Here is a 19,194-nt window from a genome sequence, read left to right on the forward strand (position 1 = left end):
CAAGGTGGTGAGTTAGAGCCAGAGGTGAAGAGCTACAACTCCCATCATCCCTGACAAAGGATTGGGCTCCATTCCTGGAGTTTTGCAAAAACAGACGGAAGGAGTAACAATGAGGGAGGTATAGAAAAAGAAAAGGACTGGTGGCTCAGGTGACTTTCGTAACACAGTAAAATAACAAAGACACAAATATATATATATATATATATATATATATATATATATATATATGCTGAATCAGAAGTCAAAAATAGGGAGTAAATTGAGTCTTAGGACATCAAGTAGATAATGGAAGTCTGTATAGATATTGTTTGTATACATCTCTATCTCTATATATGTATGTTTGCCTATAGGTTTAGATGTAGGTTTTTAAAGTTATCTGCTGGGGTTTGGTTCCAGGATTCCCCATGGATACTAAAATCCGTGGGTGCTCAAGTCCCATTAAGATTGTACATCATTGGTTGCAGTGCTGTGTTGGTGTCAACTGCAGAGTGGTTTAGCACAACCACCATGGAACAATTTCAGTGTAGATTTACACCACGTAGACACAATGTAGGAACCCAGCCAGGAGGTGTTCTGGGAGATGTAGTTTAACAACTTAACTTGCTCAAGCTCCGACTTATGTTAGGGAACTGAATGAGATGGTCTTTTGGGTCTGCGTCATTCAATGCTGTGTGGTCAACTATGTACAGTCATCAACCCAATCCCTTTCCTTCACCTCCATATACGCACTTCGCTCTGTTCTCTGTTATACCAAGGTCCCAATCTCATGCGAATGTGTGGATTTCTGCTTTTTTCTTTGCAGGCCGAGTCTTCAATGGTTCTGCTAAGCCGATTGACAAAGGACCGGTTGTGATGGCTGAGGACTTCTTGGACATTAATGGTAAGGGCCCCCATCACTAGCAACACTCCTGGACTCATCCATGGAGGTACGGGAATGAGGTACAGGTCCCAGGATTCCATAGGATGGAGCTATGACAGTTAAAGCAGTGTCAGGTTGCAGTGTGGCAGAAGCCTTAAAAGGAGCAATGTGGCATTTAAACCAAGCATGCACAGAAAAATATCTGTGTGGACTGGCCATCCATTCCTGCTTGGATGTAATCCAGCCTTCCCCAAAGAGTCACCCTCCAGATATACTGGACCACAGCTCCCTGGATCTCCCATCCAACACAGTGGATGATATGAGTTGTGATCCAAGACATCCTCAGGTTGGAGGAAAGCTGAATGAGGGAATGGGCTGGCTCTCCTTGGCCTGACTGACCCATTGCTCCCATGTCCTTCCTTCCTTCCCTAGGACAGCCTATTAATCCCCATGGACGCATTTACCCTGAAGAGATGATCCAAACTGGCATTTCACCCATCGACGTCATGAACAGCATCGCCAGAGGACAAAAGATCCCCATCTTTTCAGCTGCAGGGCTACCCCACAATGAGGTATGTCTCTCTCTTACATACATAAAGACACACATCCACACACACAGGAGGTCTTGTATCTGTCCATCCTGATTTTGCTCCATCCCAATAGGAGAACTTTGACTGCAGAGAGAAGCATATTTCTTTTAGGGATTTGGAAGTGATTTCTGAAATCAGTGCTCAATGTCTTCTGCCATGCAGGAATTCACAATCAAAGCATCCCAGACAGATGGCCACCCAGCCTCTGTTTAAAAACCTCCAAAGAAGAAGATTCCACAACCCTCCGAGGGAATGTGTTCCACTGTCGAACAGCCCTTACTTTCAAGAAGTTCCTCCTAATGTTGAGCTGGAATCTCTTTCCCTGTACTTTGCATCCATTGCTCCATTGTGTCTTATTCTCTGGAGCAGCAGAAAACAAGCTTGCTCCCTCCTCAATATGACATCCCATCAAATATTTAAACAGGGCTATCATATCACCTCTTAATCTTTTCTTTTCCAGACATACCCAGCTCCTGCAGATTAATACCCATGACCTTCTTAATAGAGCCATCCATCCATCTAGCATGTGGCCTTCCTCTCTTTCTTCTTCCCTCCACCTTTCCCAGCATTATTGTCTTCTCCAATGAGTCCTTCCTTCTCATGATGCGGACACTGTCTCCTTCTTTGGAGGTTTCTAAACAGAGACTGGATGTCTATTTGTCACAGCTTTGATTCCACTGAATGCAAGCTTGAACTCAATACAGATGTTCAGCATGAGAACAAAACACCCAACCAATTTTGTATAGTGTTGGCATTCAGGCTCCCCGGGGGACAAATTAAATACCAGATCTCACCAGGTGAGGATACAGTCAGTCCTCCCATAAGGAAATCATGTGAAAAGCTATTTCACTGAGTCTTCAACCCAAGAACAGTATTACAGTGGGCCCTTGGTATCTGCTGGGGTTTGGTTCCAGGACACCCCCCCCCCCCGATACCCAAATCCATGGATGTTCAAGTCCCATTGAATACAATGATGTAGTAAAATGGTGCCCCTTATATAAAATGGCAACATCAAGGTCTGATTTTGGAATATTCAAGCTGTGGATCCTTGAATCCATGGATAAAAAAATCTGTGGATATGGAGGGCTGACTGGAGTCAGAACTGGACTTTTGTGCATAGGGCTTTGCACATCCAAATTCCACAATCCTTTGCATTGCAAAATGCAGTCAAGAAGATCCATTCTAATCTGTTTGTATGCTTTGACTGCAGAATGGGGTTGGACTGGATGGCCCTTGTGGTTTCTTCCAACTCTGTGATTTGATGACTTTGTGTTTCATACTGGTTAATGTCTAAAAACACTGGTGGCGCAGTGGTTAAATGCCTGTACTGCAGCCATTCACTCAAAACCACAAGGTTGCGAGTTCAAGACCAGCAAAAGGGCCCAAGCTCGACTCAGGCTTGCATCCTTCCAAGGTCGCTAAAATGAGTACCCAGACTGTTGGGGGCAAATTAGCTTACTTGCTGTTCACCGCTATGATCTTTGGAATAGCGGTAAATAAATAAAACAAATTATTATTATTTATTATTATTATTAAAAAGATCATTGCTAGACCTCTAGCCTGCCTTGAAGAGGCAGCCTCCAACCAGCAAAATTTCTCACTCCAAAACCTAGGTGAAAGAAATGCACTCAGTACTTTCACAGAGGCACCCTTGTCCTCTTTCTTTAAAAATCTTCACAACCTTCCAGAGCTAAATGCTGGTGCTTATAATAGTTTCTGGTCTTCAGCTTCACTTCAGGCAAAGCCCAGAGGTTAAAATCTGGGCGACTTCTTGCCTCCTTCTGATCAGCCTTTAAAAGCCAGTGCAGAATGCTTAAAGGCCAGGCCAAAAAGTCTTCCCAGTGGGCCTGGAGTATCACAAGGTTATCCAATGAAGCTGGAAGCCCAGGTTGTTTTGGAAACATCAATTTCAGCTTTTCAGGTGAAATGCTAGCATACCTCAGTTTGGTCTGCAGCTGCCACCGCCTTGCATTCGGACATTTGCACTTTAATGAACCTGAAACATCAAAGCTGTTCTAGGAATACATTGAAGGGCAGGGCAGTACCCATTTTTGCTCCTCAACGACAGCGGCTGAATGATGTGTGTTGCCTGCGCAAGCAGAAACCCCTCACGCACACAAGGCACCACGGGGTGTAATCGGCTGGAAAACATACCCTGACAAATCAGGAGAGACAGAGGAAAGGGAATATGATAAACTGACACAGCCTGGTGTGATAGGTGCGCTCTCGACTGTAGGAGAGCAGGAGGAGACAGGCAAAGAAGAGGCCCAGAAGAGCCCTTGGTCTTACTCATAGCTCTCCAAGGGGCGGGTTGGTCAGCCATGATGCGGGCTTTATACCTGGCCCTTGTGACAGATCCGAGTACATGTAGCGCTGGAGCCTATTAGAGCTTGGAAAAGTCACTTGGGGGTTGCCATCACTGGTAAAATAAAGAAGTTTCACCCCGTTCTGAGTCTCAACTGTTTAGATGATGCACGAGGTTGAAACGAGGGGAACCAGGAGGAAGCCATGCTCCGGGGCAAAAAACTGGAGCAAAAAAGATGTCCATGTACTCAGCTCTAAGGCAGAAAATGCGCACGATTACACCAGCATATAAACAGCATGACACGGGAAAGCCCCGGAAGCATATGGAAGCAGTCTGGAGGGAGCATGCGCCCTGGGACTGGTAAGATGCAGCTGCCAGTGTCGCAAGAGGCGCCCAATGGGATGGCATCTGGGCAGAAGGTTATTGGCATAGAATCATAGAGTTGGAAGAGCCCCAAGGGCCCTGATTCAGTCCAACCCCATTCTGCCATGCAGGGACGCTCAATCAAAGCATCACCAACAGATGGCCATCCAGCCTCTGCTTAAAGGCCTCCAAGGAAGGAGACGCCACCAAAATCTCCAAGGAAGGAGTATGTTCCACTGTCGAACAGCCCTTACTCTCAGGACATTCCTCCTAATGTTGAGTTGGAATCTCCTTTCCTGTAGCTTGCATACATTACTCCATTGAGCAGCAGAAGACAAGCTTGCTCCCTCCTCAACATGGCATCCCTTCCAATACTTAAACAGGGCTATCATATCACCTCTTAACCTTCTCTTCTCTAAACTAAACATCCCCAGCTCCCTAAGTCATTCCTCATAGGACTTCATGGTTTCCAGACCCTTCGCCATTTTAGTCCCCCTCCTCTGGACACGCTCCAGTTTCTCAACATCCTTTTTTAATTGTGTTGCCCAGAACCGGACATGGGATTATTCCAGGGAAGGCCTGACCAAAGCAGAATAGAGTGGCACTATTCCTTCCCTTGATCTCGACACTGCATGTTATGTCTCTATCTGGGTATGCTACTATCTCTTCTAAATGCTATCCCAGCTATACGTTACGTCTTTGGTCTAGGTGAGCTGTTTTCTCTCATTTGGATTTATCTCCATGCTTTCCCAGTTACATGTTATTTTCCAGAATATTTAGATTGGTGAATATACAAGATGAATGATTTAGCAGAATCAAAGCAAGGTTTTGCTCAAAGAAGGGAAAAGAGGCTCCATTCTAGTAGCATGGAGGAGGACAGTGACAGGACACTACACCTCCTCGAGGTACATTATGCTTTAGGAGTTTGTCACACTGAGGCTGATTCCGGCATTAAAGAGAGATTAAAGCACATTTAAAGCATCCTGCAAATAAAGCAAAAATGGCAAGTAATTGCACAAATGATTATCACACGCAATTGCACAAATAAAGTGATGCATCGGAAATGCATTGGCGCTGAAATCCTGAAAGTAAAAAGATGTGCGTCAGTGCTTCCTTGTGACCACTTTAATGACTGGTTTTGTGCAATGTCATGTGAAATCGTTTCACATAATTACACAATTTTTCTGGAATATTCATGGAATAAACTCCCAATCTCCTTAGTGTGATAAACTCCTTACAGGAATTGCCCATACACCAGGCATGTCTACATGGAAAATTTGCATTGGGTTCTACACCGATTCAACTGCGGACGGTCTTCACATGGGAAGGGCAATTCCACTGTGAATCTGGGCCATCCCACCCTTGAAGCAAAATTTTTAAAAACCCTCATTGTTTGCTCCAGATCTTCCTAGAAAGTCTTCATCTTCTGGGGTTCCTGCAAGAGAGAGCGGCCCATTTTCATCTTTCTCTTTCCCAATGCAGATTGCAGCACAGATCTGCAGGCAGGCCGGCCTGGTGAAGAAGTCCAAAGACGTCATGGATTATCATGAGGACAACTTTGCCATCGTCTTTGCTGCCATGGGGGTGAGTCACAGTTGTGTGTTGGTAGACATTTGGAACAACAACAACAACAACAACAACAATAAGCTCAATAAACCAAAAACTGCAGTGGCACCTTAAGGAAGGATACCTGCAACTGAGGATGGGGCAACTGCAGTGGGTCCAGAGTTGGACGCAATTCTTCACTAATTTACTTCTTGGGGCCAAAAAAGCAATGAGTAATTTCAACAATTTTCTTCCCACTCTGCAGTTTTTGAAGCCTATTCGCAACTCAGGTCTTTTTCTGCGCAAAATTCGCATGTGGTTGTTTTGCACAGCAAAGAACATTCTCTACACAGGTAACAGCATTACCTGTGCAGAAAATAATATTTCTGTGCAGCTATATTGTTCTTCTTGTTGTTGTTACAGTATTTCTGTTTTTCCTTTGGAGAAGATGCTGTATGCAAATCAACCACGTGCGAAGTTTGTGCAAAGTAGAATTCCCACTTATAGCGTTTTCTATACAGGCAACAGCTTTTTCTGTGCATAAAATACTATTTCTCCGCAGAATGCTCTTTCCTGTACAGAAAATTCTGTTTTCCACACAAAACTGGGGTTAGGGGCACAGGACCCTCATGAATGTGGAAGAACCGCAAATAATAAAAACACTGTGTTTTTTACCTGAGAGAACACCTCTCTAGGAATCTCTGGGTCCTCCAACGCAACTCTATGGTCAACATCTGCCAGAAATTGACCATAGAATTGCGCTGGAGGAGCTACAAATGCCTAATGGAGTGTCCTCTCTAGGAATCTCTCGGTCCTTCTGTGCAACTTTTAGTTAACGTTGACCACAGAGTTGCACTGGAGGACACAGATATTCCTAGAGAGAATGTATTAATAAAATCTGCGAATGTTCAAATCCACAGAAGTCAAAGCCGCAAATGTGGAGGGATGAGGGTATGTGTGACTTTGGTGCAGAATAAATTCCCCAGCTCTGAAGGTCCTCATCACTCCAAGGAGAATCTTCTTGCCAGGGTTTTTTAACACTAAAAACATGTGACGACGACAGCGGCAACGATGATGTTGTAATAAAAATTAAAATATCCTTTCCATCCATAGCGCAGAGATAATTTCCTCCCCTTAAGACTCTCTGGAAGCTCCACTGACTCTGAAATGGCAAAGACCAATCAATACCCAAAAGTTGCCAAAAATGCACTTCTCCTTTGGAAAAAAGTCTATATTTGAATGCCAAAGGTTAGGCTGTGTGTTTGTGTGTGTGTGTGTGCATCCTACAATTTGTTGGCACCCCTGAAGGCTTCCACTTTCCCACATATCACCCCTAACTACATTTGTCCAGGAATAAAAAAGTGGCGTGGAGAACAGAGACGGAAAGAATATTCCAAAATATTCAAAGGATAGGTGAAAAGTTGGTTTTCCCGAGTCTCAGGAAAGCTTAACTATAGATGATGCTGGAAAGAAACCATCCAGTTCAGGACTGCTTTAACTGGCCCTGGCTCAATGCTAATGAATTCTGGGAATTATAGTTCTGTGAGAAACTTAGCCTGAGTTCTGGTACCACAATAAACTACGATTCCCAGGATTCCCAAGCATTGAGCCAGGACAGTTAAAACGGTCTCAACCTGGATTATTTCTGCAGTGTCTTCCAGATCTATCTTGACAGATCAGGACTTAACTTGCTGTGAAAAAACGAACATGTTTTTTGTGTGTGTGCAGAAAACACTGTTTTATGAGCAGACAACATTATTTCCTATAGAGAAAACAGTGCAAAATGCTGTTTTCTTTATTAAATAAACCCAACGTACATTTTTAAATGGTGGATCGGTGCAGACCTATGCATTTTTCCCAGGGCTTTCTTGTGTTGAGGAGAGGCTGGGGGTTGCGATTATTCCTTCTTGCCTGCAAGAATGACATTTCTGAAGAGTTAGATTCCTGCTGGGGAGCCTGGCAGGGTTAAGGGCTGCAGAAATAGCCTTGGGACTTCACATAGTCATATAGGAATAAAGAAGTATATCGTTTCGTACTTTGAGTATAGAAGATTATTTGAGGTGGACGTATGAGCGTAGGGGTCAAGGGCTTCGTGGGCTGCATCTACACTGCAGGAATAATGCACCTTGGCACTGCTTTAACCGCCATGGCGCAATGCTATGGAATACTAGGGATCTGCACTTTGGTGGGGCACCAGAGCAATCCACAGAGAAGACTAAATGTCTCAGGAAACTACAGATCCCAGAATTCCATAGCATTGCACCTGGCAGTTAAAGCCATGTGGAATTTCATTATTTCTGCCATGTATCTGCAGCCTGGGATACAGAGCTTTCAATGCACAAACTTTACTTCTGCTCAGGCTCCTTCCAGGTTTGGAAACCAAGACTTTGGAAATAATGCAGTTTGAAACCACTTTAACTGCCATGGCTCAGTGCTATGGAATCCGGGGACCTGTAGTTTGTTGTGGTACCAGAGCTTTCTAAGGCTAATATATCTCACAGAGCTACAAATACCAGAATTCCATAGCATGGACCCGTGGCAGTTAAAGTGGTGTCAAACTGCATTAATTCTGCAGTGCAGATGCAGGCATGGACTTTGTTGTTGTTGTTCTTGTGTCCCTTTTAGGGATGAGTTGGGTATTAACCAGAGTCATAGTCCAATGCCCAAACCATTACTACACACTGGCTATTATATTATATTGTTGTTGCTGTGTGCCTTCAAGTCATTCCCAACGTATGATGAACCTAAGGGGAACCTACTGTGGTGTTTTCTTGGCAAGTTGCTTCAGAGGAAGATTGCCATTGCCTTCCCTTGAGGCTGAGAGAGTGTGACTTGGCCAAGATTACTCCACGTTGTTGTTTTTTTGGCTGAGCTGGGAATTGAATCCTGGTCTTCAGGGTCATAGTCCAACGCTCAAATCCCTACTATACACTGGCTCTTATATACACTTGTCCCTCCACATTCACTAGGGTTAGGGGCACGAGACCCCCGTGAATATGGGGGAAATGCAAATAACAAAACCACCACGTTTTTACCTGAGAGGATACCTCTCTAGGAATCTCTAGGTCATCCAGTGAGACTCTATGGTCAATATCCGACAGACACTGACCATAGAGTTGCAATGGAGGAGGAGTTACAAAGGCCTAGTAGAGTATCCTCTCTAGGAATCTCTAGGTCTTTCAGTGCAACTTTTAGTTAAAGTTGACCATAGAGTTGCACTGCAGGACCTGGATATTCCTAGAGAGAACATATTAATCAAATCTGTGAATAATCAAAGCTTCAAATATGGAAGGTTGAGCGTATTACATTATATTACACTATATTGTTGTTGTTGTTGCTGTGTGCCTTCAAGATATTTCTGACATCCGATGAACCTAAGGCAAAGCTATCATAGGGTTTTCTTGCCAAGATTTGTTCTAAGGAGGCCTGCCATTGCCTTCCCTTGAGGCTGAGAGAGTGTGACTTCTTGCCCAAAATCACCCAGTGGGTTTTTGGGGGGCTGACCTGGGAATCAAATCCTGGTCTTCGGAGTCAAACCAACACAATATGGACTACCAGAATTAAAATTAAAATAAGTAAATAAACCCTGAATAAGCCAAAAATCAATTCCTGGTTCCTAAAAGTGGGTACAGTGGGCCCTCAGTATCTGCTGGGGTTTGGTCTCAAGCCCCCCCCCCCCGTGGATACCAGAATTAATTAATTAATTAATTATGTACCACCTTTCCAAAGGATTAAGGCGGTTTACAGATTACATAAACAGTTACATTGATGATTGATTATTGATATATTGATTATTTATTCTTTTAAAATATTCTCGTGCTGTGGGTGGTTGAATGCGTGGATAAAATAGCTCAACAGCATGGAGAGGCTTCTCAACCTATTTAAAATGGTGGCATCCAGAGGCACTCTCTCTTTTTTTGGCCAGAAAAACTCCATCTGAGGACTCTGGATGTTAGCAGATTTCCCCCTTCTTCCCTTTCCTTCTTCCAGATGTTCTTTCAGCATCTCTTGGTTCAGCAAACAGGTAGCCCTTTGCTCCCCCTAGTGGCCAGTCCAGCTATTGCAGCCATCTCCCTTCAAGGTCCAATGCCCTCCTTTTCCTGGACATGTCCTACATTTCACCCTTCTGTCCAGGAGGAATTTCAGTATGTTCCCTTTTTCTGTGAGGATGATGAAGCGAAGAAGAAAGGAGCCAGTGTGGCATAGTGGTTTGAGTGTTGGACTACAACTCTGGAGACCAGGGTTCGAATCCTGACTCAGCCATGTAAACCCACTGGGTGACCTCTGGGGCAAGTCACAGTCTCTCAGCCTCAGGGAAAACCAATGGCAAACCTCCTCTGAAGAAATCTTGCCAAGAAAACCCCATGATAGGTTTGCTTTTGGGGTCACCATAAGTCGGAAACAACTGTAAGGCACACGGCAACAAGAAAAAGAAGCATGCATTTATATTTCTGTGGAGTTTATTGCACTGGGGTTAATTTCAGCATTAAAGAGAGATTCAAGCACATTTAAAGCATCCCACAAATAAAGAGGAAATGGCACGTTATTGAGAGAATGATTATCACACAGAATGGCACAAATAAAGCCATATCGGAAATGCATTGTCACTGAAACCCCAAAAGTAAAAAGATGCACCTTAACGCTTAATTGTGACCACTTTAATGGTGGGTTTTGTGAGACGTCGTGTGAAATCGTTTCGCGTAATTACGCGGTTTTTCCGGGATATTCACGGATAAACTCCTGATCTCCTTCGTGTGATAAACTAGGATGAGTTTTTAGCTTTTATTTGGTATTATTATTTTATTACAAGGAGTTATGGGACACATAATGTTTTGGGTTCTTCATTTCCTTCAGTGTGCAGAGCAGTGGCAAAGGGTTACTTTGCAACAAGGACTTTTAGGCTGAATCTGCACTGCAGTAATAATGCACTTTGACACCGCTTTAACTGCCATTGCACAATGCAATATAATTTGGGGATTTGTAGTTTTGGGAGATATTTAGCCTTCTCTGTCAGAGAGCGCTGGTGCAACAACAGACTACATTCGCTGGGATTAGGGCTGAAGGACCCTTGTGAATGTGGAAAGACCACAAATAAAAAACATACTATTCTTTTTACCTAAGAGATCACCTCTCTAGGAATCTTCAGGTCCTCCAGTGCAACTCTATGGTCAACATCTGCCAGAAGTTGAACATAGAATCATGTTGGGGAACCTACAAATGCCTAGAGAAGTGTTTTCTCTAGGAACTTCTAGGTTCTCCAGCACAACTCTATGGTCAACTAAGTTGCGCAGGAGGACCTAGAGATTCCTAGAGAGAACATATTAATCAAAACTATCTATCCACCTATCATTAGTCAAAAGCCAAAAATGTGGAGGGCCAATTGTACAAATCCCAGGATGCAATAGGATTCAATAGGATTCGATAGGATGGAGACATGGCAGTTAATGCAGTGGCAAAGTGCATTAATTCCACAGGGTAAAAATGCAAACCTAATAGTTTTTAAAAGTAACTTCCCAAACTCTGAGCAGAGTGGATGTTTGTGTTTGTAGTTCATATCCAAACAACATATCCTTCACACTATACAGTTATAGCAGTCTGGTACCATTTTATTTACCATGGCAAATAAATTCTATGCATTTATTTATTGGGTTTATATGCCATCTTTCTCCCAAAACGGGATTTGTCCTGCGGTGAACTATTTGCAAAACACTGAGCTCTCCTCAAAAGAGAGAGAGAGACCAAGTATTAAATCAGTTTAATTCTGCAGTGTAGACAGGCATACAGAATAAACGAGGAATTGTAGTTCGGAGGAGTTTGAGCCTCCTTGGGTCCCTTTTTGGGAGAAAGGCGGCATAGAAATGAAATGAAATGAAATGAAATGAAATGAAATGAAATAAATAAATAAATAAATAAATAATAAAATAAGTACTGTATATATTCATGTATAAATCTAGAAATTTTAGTTATGAAATTGACCCAAAAAGCCTGAGTTGGCTGATCCACAGGTCAGTGTAAACTCTTATTTTAACAAAAGGGAACCATCCCTTGGTGAAAGACAAGAGTAAGTAATCTGCCCTGGAAGCACTGACCCTCTTCTAGTCTCGCATCCATCAAACCTTTAGTCTGGGCATAAACAGTTAGGCCTGCTGGGATTTTATAAGTCCTTTGGCATTGTTTTCTTTGCATCAACCTTTACATGCCCCTATGTTTTCCCCTTGACTTATCCATGGGTTGCATCAAAATCCTTGGACCTGCCCTTGACTTATACATGAGGCCGACTTATAGTTGAGTGTAGAGGGTAAACCTAATGCTTTCTAGAAGAGAATCTGGAATCCTTTCCCAAACTACAAATCCCCAGATTCCATGGGACACATAGCCATAGGAGTTGAAGTGGTATCAAACCGCTGTAACTGTGCGACGAGGACAGAGATGGGTGCAAAACGCATTTGCCTGGGGCCATATCTATTATAGACACTGGCCTTGTCCCCTGAACATTACCGATTAAATGTGTGTCTGCTTCTATTTTTTGTGGCTCTCAGGTGAATATGGAAACGGCCCGTTTCTTCAAGTCGGACTTTGAAGAAAATGGCTCCATGGAGAACGTCTGCCTCTTCCTCAACCTGGCCAATGACCCAACGTGAGTGGACTCCCCGTTTTTCTTGGGGGGCTCTGTGATACTGAACCATGGGGGCAAGAGTGAACTTTCCGCACCAATATTTCACACTTCCTGTGTCGAAGTGTAAGGATGACACATAGTGGGGAGATGTGGGATGCACTGGACGCTTGGACCACTGATGGAGGGAGAGGATGATGGGTTCCATCATTTCCAACGGACCTTCTTCTGCTTCTCGCAGGATTGAGCGCATCATCACGCCACGCTTGGCCCTGACCACAGCGGAGTTTCTGGCCTATCAATGCGAGAAGCACGTCCTTGTGATCCTGACCGACATGAGCTCCTATGCTGAAGCCCTGCGGGAGGTCAGTGGAGAGGTCTAAGCTTTATGCTTTGATAGCTAATCATAGAACCTGGAGTTCCTACCAGGGCTTCCAGATCAGGACTACCCCACACCCTAATATTCCAGGGCTAAAACTGGAATCCTAAACGCAACATCACAGGAAGGGGGCCATTGAAAACTGCAATTTTTAGGACAAACACAGGTTGATAATTTCCGCTTCCCCCCTGGAGACCCCTCAACACCTCATAGGAAATCAGTTCCGATCCGCATCTCGTTCAGTTCAGGAATTATTCTGCAAAAAAATGTAAGTGGGATTTTTGTTGTTGTTGCAGAAAACATGCTTTTCTGTGCAGAAAACCTGCATAGATTCAGAAGAACTACAGTGGACGCTTGTTATCCGCTGGGGTTTGGTGCCAAGATCCCCCGTATATAACAAAATCCGTGGATGCTCAAGTCCCATTAAATATAATGACATAGAAAAATGATGTCCCTTATAAAAAATGGAAAATCAAGGTTTGATATTTGAAACTTATACTTTTTTTGAACATTTTCAAACCATGGATGCGTGAATCTGTGCATAAAAAATCTGTGTATAAGAAGGGCCGACTGTACATGCATTTTATTTTATTTTGTTTTATTTTATTGGACAGAACAAGTCCTGAACTGCAAAAGTTCTCATCTATCCAAGATTTTCCTTGCCATCTTGTGCTGCCACTTCAGGAAACTTGTTTTCCCTCCTCTATTATTCACATATTTTTACATGTTCCTTCCATCCTTAGCTTGGGAGTCCTTCCTCTGACCCTGAGGAGCAGAGACAGGGGTCAGTCTCTTCCTGCAGTGGACCCTCCAACTCATGGAGCACCTGGGAGGATGGCTGAGCCCCAGCAGTCATACTTTCCTCTTGCTTTCCACTCTCCAGGTCTCAGCTGCCAGAGAAGAGGTCCCTGGACGCAGGGGCTTCCCAGGCTACATGTACACTGACCTGGCCACCATCTATGAGCGCGCTGGGCGTGTGGAGGGTAGAAACGGATCCATCACCCAGATCCCCATCTTGACTATGCCCAATGATGGTGAGGAAGGAGGGACAGGTCTGGGAACGGGGCAGTCAATGCCTGGGTCACCACCTCTCTGAGAGGGGCCCCAGAGAAATAGATAGATAGATAGATAGATAGATAGATAGATAGATAGATAGATAGATAATGATAGATGGATAGATAGATTTACCTTCTATCATCTATCTATCTATCTATCTATCTATCCATCTTCCATCTATTTTATCTTCTGTCATCTATCAGATAGATAGATAGATGATAGATGGACGGATGGATGGACAACAGACAGAAGATAGAGGTAGATAGAATAGATGGGTGATAGACAGACAGACAGACAGACAGACAGACAGACCTACCTACCTAATAAATGGATGGATGGATGGATGGATGGATGGATGGATGGATGGACAGACAAATAGAAGACAGATAGAAGAATATGGAGGATAGATAGATGATAGATAGATAGACAGACAGACAGATAGAAGACAGATTGATAGATAGTCAAAAGAAAGATGGACAGATAAATTTATCTTCTATCACCTATCTATCTGTCTATTGATCTACCCATCCATCTATTTTATCTTCTGTCATCTATCAGATAGACAGATACATAGATGTAAGATGGATGATGGAAGGCAGATATAGGTAGACAGAAGATAGAGGAATAGATAGAAGATGATAGATGAATAGATGATGGAAGGATAGAAGATAGATAGATAGATAGATAGATAGATAGATAGATAGATAGATAGAGATAATAAATGGATGGATGGACAGACAGATTGAAGACATAGACAGGTAGAGGCACTGGAAGGGGCGGAGGGTGAAGTATTTTGCAACGTATGCACGCTGACAGGCTGCTAATAACACCTACCTGGTTTTATGTTTGGTACAGATATCACTCACCCTATTCCTGACTTGACTGGCTTCATCACTGAAGGGCAGATCTATGTGGACAGACAGCTGCACAACAGACAGGTAAAATGCCCTGTTTTTTTCTCGCACCTTTGGTCCTGCTCTCTACCTTGGCAGCATAAAAGCTGAGAAGAAGGATTAGCCCATCCTGGGGCTCATTCCCACTTACATTTAAATTGATGTGCAACTTGCCTTCGCTCCACGTTGGCAAATCCATTCCAAAAGGTCCGTTGTTCCCACTATGAAAGCAGATCCTTTCATTATCCCCTTGTAATTGTTTATTTTTTGGCATGGTTGTTGTCCCCACTAGTTTGTGCCACTTCAAAATGCATGACAATCATCTGTGTGTCATCAGTGACGTAAGCGGCAGCCTGGGCAGCCCAGCTTGGGTACTATACACACACACACACACTGTGTATTAAAATAAATTGATAGAAGATTTGATTGATTGATTTTGCAACTACTTGCAATCAGTGAGGCAAGTAGTTGCAAAACCAATCAACCAAATCTTCTATCAATGTTTTACTATGCCACTGTAATTGATGGAACTTGAGCATCCATGGATTTGGTATCCATGGAGGGTCCTAGAACCAAACCCCAGCGGATACCAAGGGCCCATTGTATTTCCAAAACGAGATACTAATCTGTTGCTTCTTTTTCTGTTCTTCCTGGCCTTCAGATCTACCCTCCCATAAATGTCCTCCCATCTCTTTCCCGTCTGATGAAGTCGGCTATTGGAGAAGGCATGACCAGGAAGGACCATGGCGATGTCTCCAACCAACTGGTAAGCAGGATTTGATCTTTCTTGACAAGAGACCCAAGCATTTGGGCCAAGGACAAAAGTTCCCACCTCCACTGTCCAAAGGTTGGTTTGTCTTTTGGTGAAGTCTTTTGAATCCCTTGAAAGTTGGACATGGGACTTGTTTTCACATCTCTTTGTATAGAATGCCTGCAGACTATGTGCTGAATCATTTTTGATGCTCAGGAAATGCATTGCTGTCCTCTTTTATTTTCATCTTAATGCAATAGTAATTATTATTTACAGAGGGATAGTACAATAAAGCAGTGTTTCCCAAACTTTGGTCCTCCAGGTGTTTGGGACTTCAACCCTTTTTGGCAAACAATCAGGAATTCTGGAAGCTGAAATCCAAAACATCTGGAGGAACAAAGTTTGGAAACCTGTCTGGTCTTGGAAGCTAAGCAGGGTCTGTTATGGTTAAGACTTGGATGGGAGACTCCTAATGAATCCCAAGTGCTGTAGGCTATATTTTAGAGGAAGGAACTAGCAAAAGCATTCCTTGCCTAAGAAAATCCCATGAAATGCATTGGGTCTGCACAAGTCAACAGGCACCTTGAAGGCACAACACACACACAGTATCTCATAACTTGATGGGAAACTTGGTTCTGTAATGCCCATGCTAGAGAAGGAACAACACACCTCAAAATAATAACCCATGTTATTATCCCCACTCCCTGATGGTCAGTCCCTGCATCATACACTTTTGCAGCCCTTTTTTTGCAGTTCTGAAAACCTGGCAACCCTGACAACCGACTCCGAAGGCAAGAAATCCCTCCCTTGTCTGGTTGCTCACCCCATCCTCTCCTTTGCTTTTGTCTTCCCCAGTATGCCTGTTACGCCATTGGCAAGGATGTCCAAGCCATGAAAGCCGTGGTCGGAGAGGAAGCCCTCTCTGCCGATGACCTTCTCTACCTGGAGTTTCTGCAGAAGTTTGAGAAGCAGTTCATTGCACAAGGTAAGCCAGGTGGAAACCCACAGCGTGAAGGGTCTGGAAGCTGTGCTCTATGAAGAGCAGCTTAGGGAGCTGGGGATGTTTAGTCTGATGAAGAGACGGTGAAGGGGTGATATGATAGCCCTGGTTAAGTATTTGAAGGGATGTCACATTGAGGAGGGAGCAAGCTTGTTTTCTGCTGCTCCAGAGAATAGGAAACGCAGCAATGGATGCAAACTATAGGAAAAGAGATTCCACCTCAACATTAGGAGGAACTTCCTCACAGTAAGAGCTATTTGACAGTGGATGATGCTTCCTTGGAGCGTGGTGGAATCTCCTTCTTTGGAGGTTTTAAACAGAGGCTGGATGGCCATCTGTCATGGATGCTTTGGTTGTGAGTTCCTGCATGGCAGAATGGGGTTGGACTGGATGGCCCTTTTTGGGGTCTCTCCAACTCTATGATTCCATGACCTGGTGGCACCCATGGCAGTGGATGGCAAGTCTGTTCCAGGTTGGAGCCTGAATTTTAGGAAGGAGACCCAAGGTGCCAAACTCCATCCCTTTCCCTGTATCAAATAGGTTCAGCACTTTGGAAAGTACCTTTCAAGTTCAGCCTCCACTTACTACTGGACTGGACTAGCGAAGGAAGGATAGATGCATAAAGGAGTTTTCTCAGGAACCTGGATTTTAAAGGAACTAGGAGAAGGGGAAGAACAGGGCAATGAACTGTTTCCTTGAAACACCCACACACACACACACACACACACACACTGCAGCTAGCGATACTGATGCTATTCTAGGCGGCATCAGTGGATACTACAGGCTGGAATTCTCTTGGTGTTGTACATATGCGTATGTTCCCCTACAGAGGTAATTCAATAATTATTATTTGATCTGCTGCCTCTGCATTCAGTTCAAGTTTCTGAAAGTGGAACCGCACAAACTGCGGGTATGGACTTGTTACACTAGGGACAAAAAAAAGTATAGCCACATGTGCAAGGGGATTTACATGGGTATGTGACGCCAACCGGATCCCAGCCCAGGTTTTTTCTGTTTTTAAAGCATGATTTTTATCTTTTTTAAAAAAAAATACCTCAAAGGCGCTTGGAACATGAGGGATGAAATGTTTTTGTACAGAAAGAAGCAAATATCCTTAGTAATGACTCCTAACAAATTAGTAAACTAGTAATGACATACTTTAATGGCATCTTTTTCTCCTAGGAGCATATGAGAACCGGACCATCTTTGAGTCCCTGGACATCGGCTGGCAGCTGCTCCGAATTTTCCCCAAAGAGTTGTTGAAACGGATCCCAGAGAGCATCCTTTCAGAATACTATCCCCGGGAGGCTAAGGCTTCCCAGGGCTCTGACACAGTTCTCTGAGGCCTACACACAAGGAGAACCTCTCACTGCTCCTCAGTACAGAATCCAGATCCACCCATATACAACAAAATTAATAAGCAGCAATGCCTTTATTGGGCCAACTCCAAACTATAAAATGCCTGGGACTCTTAATGTCATCACCATTTTTCTCCTGTATGATTCTTAACATCTTTGCCTGATGAAGAATCCAGCGGAGCTTTGAAACCTTGCATAATGTACCAGGTAATTAAAAAAGAATGGTACAAAAGTAAAGCTGTTCTTATTCGGTTCTGCGCCGTTCTCTTTGAATCACCCTGGATCTTATGCTTTGGAGTTGGTTCAATACTGCAGGGAAAAAAGCAGGAAAAGAGATTTCATGCAAACATTAGGAAGAATGAAGGTAAGAGTTGTTCAACAGTGGAAGATGCTGCTGCCTTGGAGGCTGCTGGAGTCTCCTTCTTTGGAGGTTTTTAAACAAAGGCTGGCAGCGATGGATTCAAGTCTTTTAGTCCAACTCTCAAGTCAAGTCTCAAATCCTTGCAAGATACTTTCAAGTCAACTTTTAACATGGGGCACATTTCTTTGAGAGGAACAGCAAGTATGTTAGGCAATGGGCTTGAGGCAGGGGTCAACAAGGTCTGCTCAGCAGCCTGTCCTTGCTGCACATTGGAGGATCCTTCTAGCTTTTCAAAAGCTTTAGAACAGTGGTTCTCAATCTTTGGTCCTCCAGATATTTTGGACTTTAGCTCCCAGAACCCCTTACTGGCTGGCTGAAGCTTCTGGGAGCTGAAGTCCAAAACATCTGGAGGACCAGAGGTTGAGAACCACTAGGATGCTTGTGGCTCAAGCCCATTGCCTAACATCTTTTCTATTCCCTTCCAAGAAATATGCCCTGCACTTTGGGGACAGGTCTTGCCTGCTGCTCCAAGCGAATGGCACCAACACATCAGTCACTAAAAATATACAAGTCTCAAGTCAAGTCAGTGTGTAATTTTTGCCAAGTCAAAGCCAAATCAAGTCATTGAAGTGACCTGAGTCTGATTTAAGTCTGAGCGAATTGACTGAAGTCTGCATCACTGGAGCTTGGATGGCCATCTGTCCCAGGGAGGGCTTGGATTGTGTCTTCCTGCATGGCAGAAGGGGAATGGACTGCATGGCCCTTGGGGTCTCTTCCAGCTATATGGCTCCATTATAGCAGATATTCCAGAAGGACCCCAGAAATCAAGAAATCAGCAAGTTTATTAAGCTGGCTTTTCTTCAGCGGAATCATTTCCAAAGCCTGAAGGCAGATCAACTCCTTTTATAGAGATTCAGACAAAGAACCTTTGGCTATTCATTGATTAGTACATAGAATTTCAGCATAAGTACATTCCATTCTCTTATTGATTACAGAAAACATATTTTAAACACACATGTGTACCATCATTAATCCACTTATCAGGACTGTTTACTCACTATCTTAGTAAACACTCCAACATCCTTTGTTTCAGCAAATGCAGAAATTTAAGCTCCACTTTA

The 19,194-nt window shown here is 43.6% G+C and overlaps 1 protein-coding gene across 1 annotated transcript in view; it reads left to right on the plus strand.

The window, feature by feature from the left end:
• The window catches only part of LOC149313314 (V-type proton ATPase subunit B, kidney isoform), a 60,036-nt gene extending 41,954 nt beyond the window's left edge, over positions 1 to 18,082 (plus strand). The window contains exons 5-14 of the mRNA XM_089527156.1: positions 803 to 880; positions 1,292 to 1,431; positions 5,600 to 5,701; positions 12,202 to 12,299; positions 12,517 to 12,640; positions 13,538 to 13,688; positions 14,566 to 14,648; positions 15,265 to 15,369; positions 16,210 to 16,339; positions 17,537 to 18,082. Coding sequence (XP_089383282.1) covers positions 803 to 880; positions 1,292 to 1,431; positions 5,600 to 5,701; positions 12,202 to 12,299; positions 12,517 to 12,640; positions 13,538 to 13,688; positions 14,566 to 14,648; positions 15,265 to 15,369; positions 16,210 to 16,339; positions 17,537 to 17,697 — 1,172 coding nt within the window. The 3' untranslated portion in view covers positions 17,698 to 18,082. The remainder of the gene's footprint in view (positions 1 to 802; positions 881 to 1,291; positions 1,432 to 5,599; positions 5,702 to 12,201; positions 12,300 to 12,516; positions 12,641 to 13,537; positions 13,689 to 14,565; positions 14,649 to 15,264; positions 15,370 to 16,209; positions 16,340 to 17,536) is intronic.
• The last annotated feature ends 1,112 nt before the right edge of the window (positions 18,083 to 19,194 follow it).

The sequence above is a fragment of the Sceloporus occidentalis genome, unplaced genomic scaffold, assembly GCF_023333645.1.
Source record: "Sceloporus occidentalis isolate IW3139 unplaced genomic scaffold, rSceOcc1.0.p SCAF_5, whole genome shotgun sequence".
In the NCBI taxonomy this organism is placed as follows: Eukaryota; Metazoa; Chordata; class Lepidosauria; order Squamata; family Phrynosomatidae; genus Sceloporus; species Sceloporus occidentalis.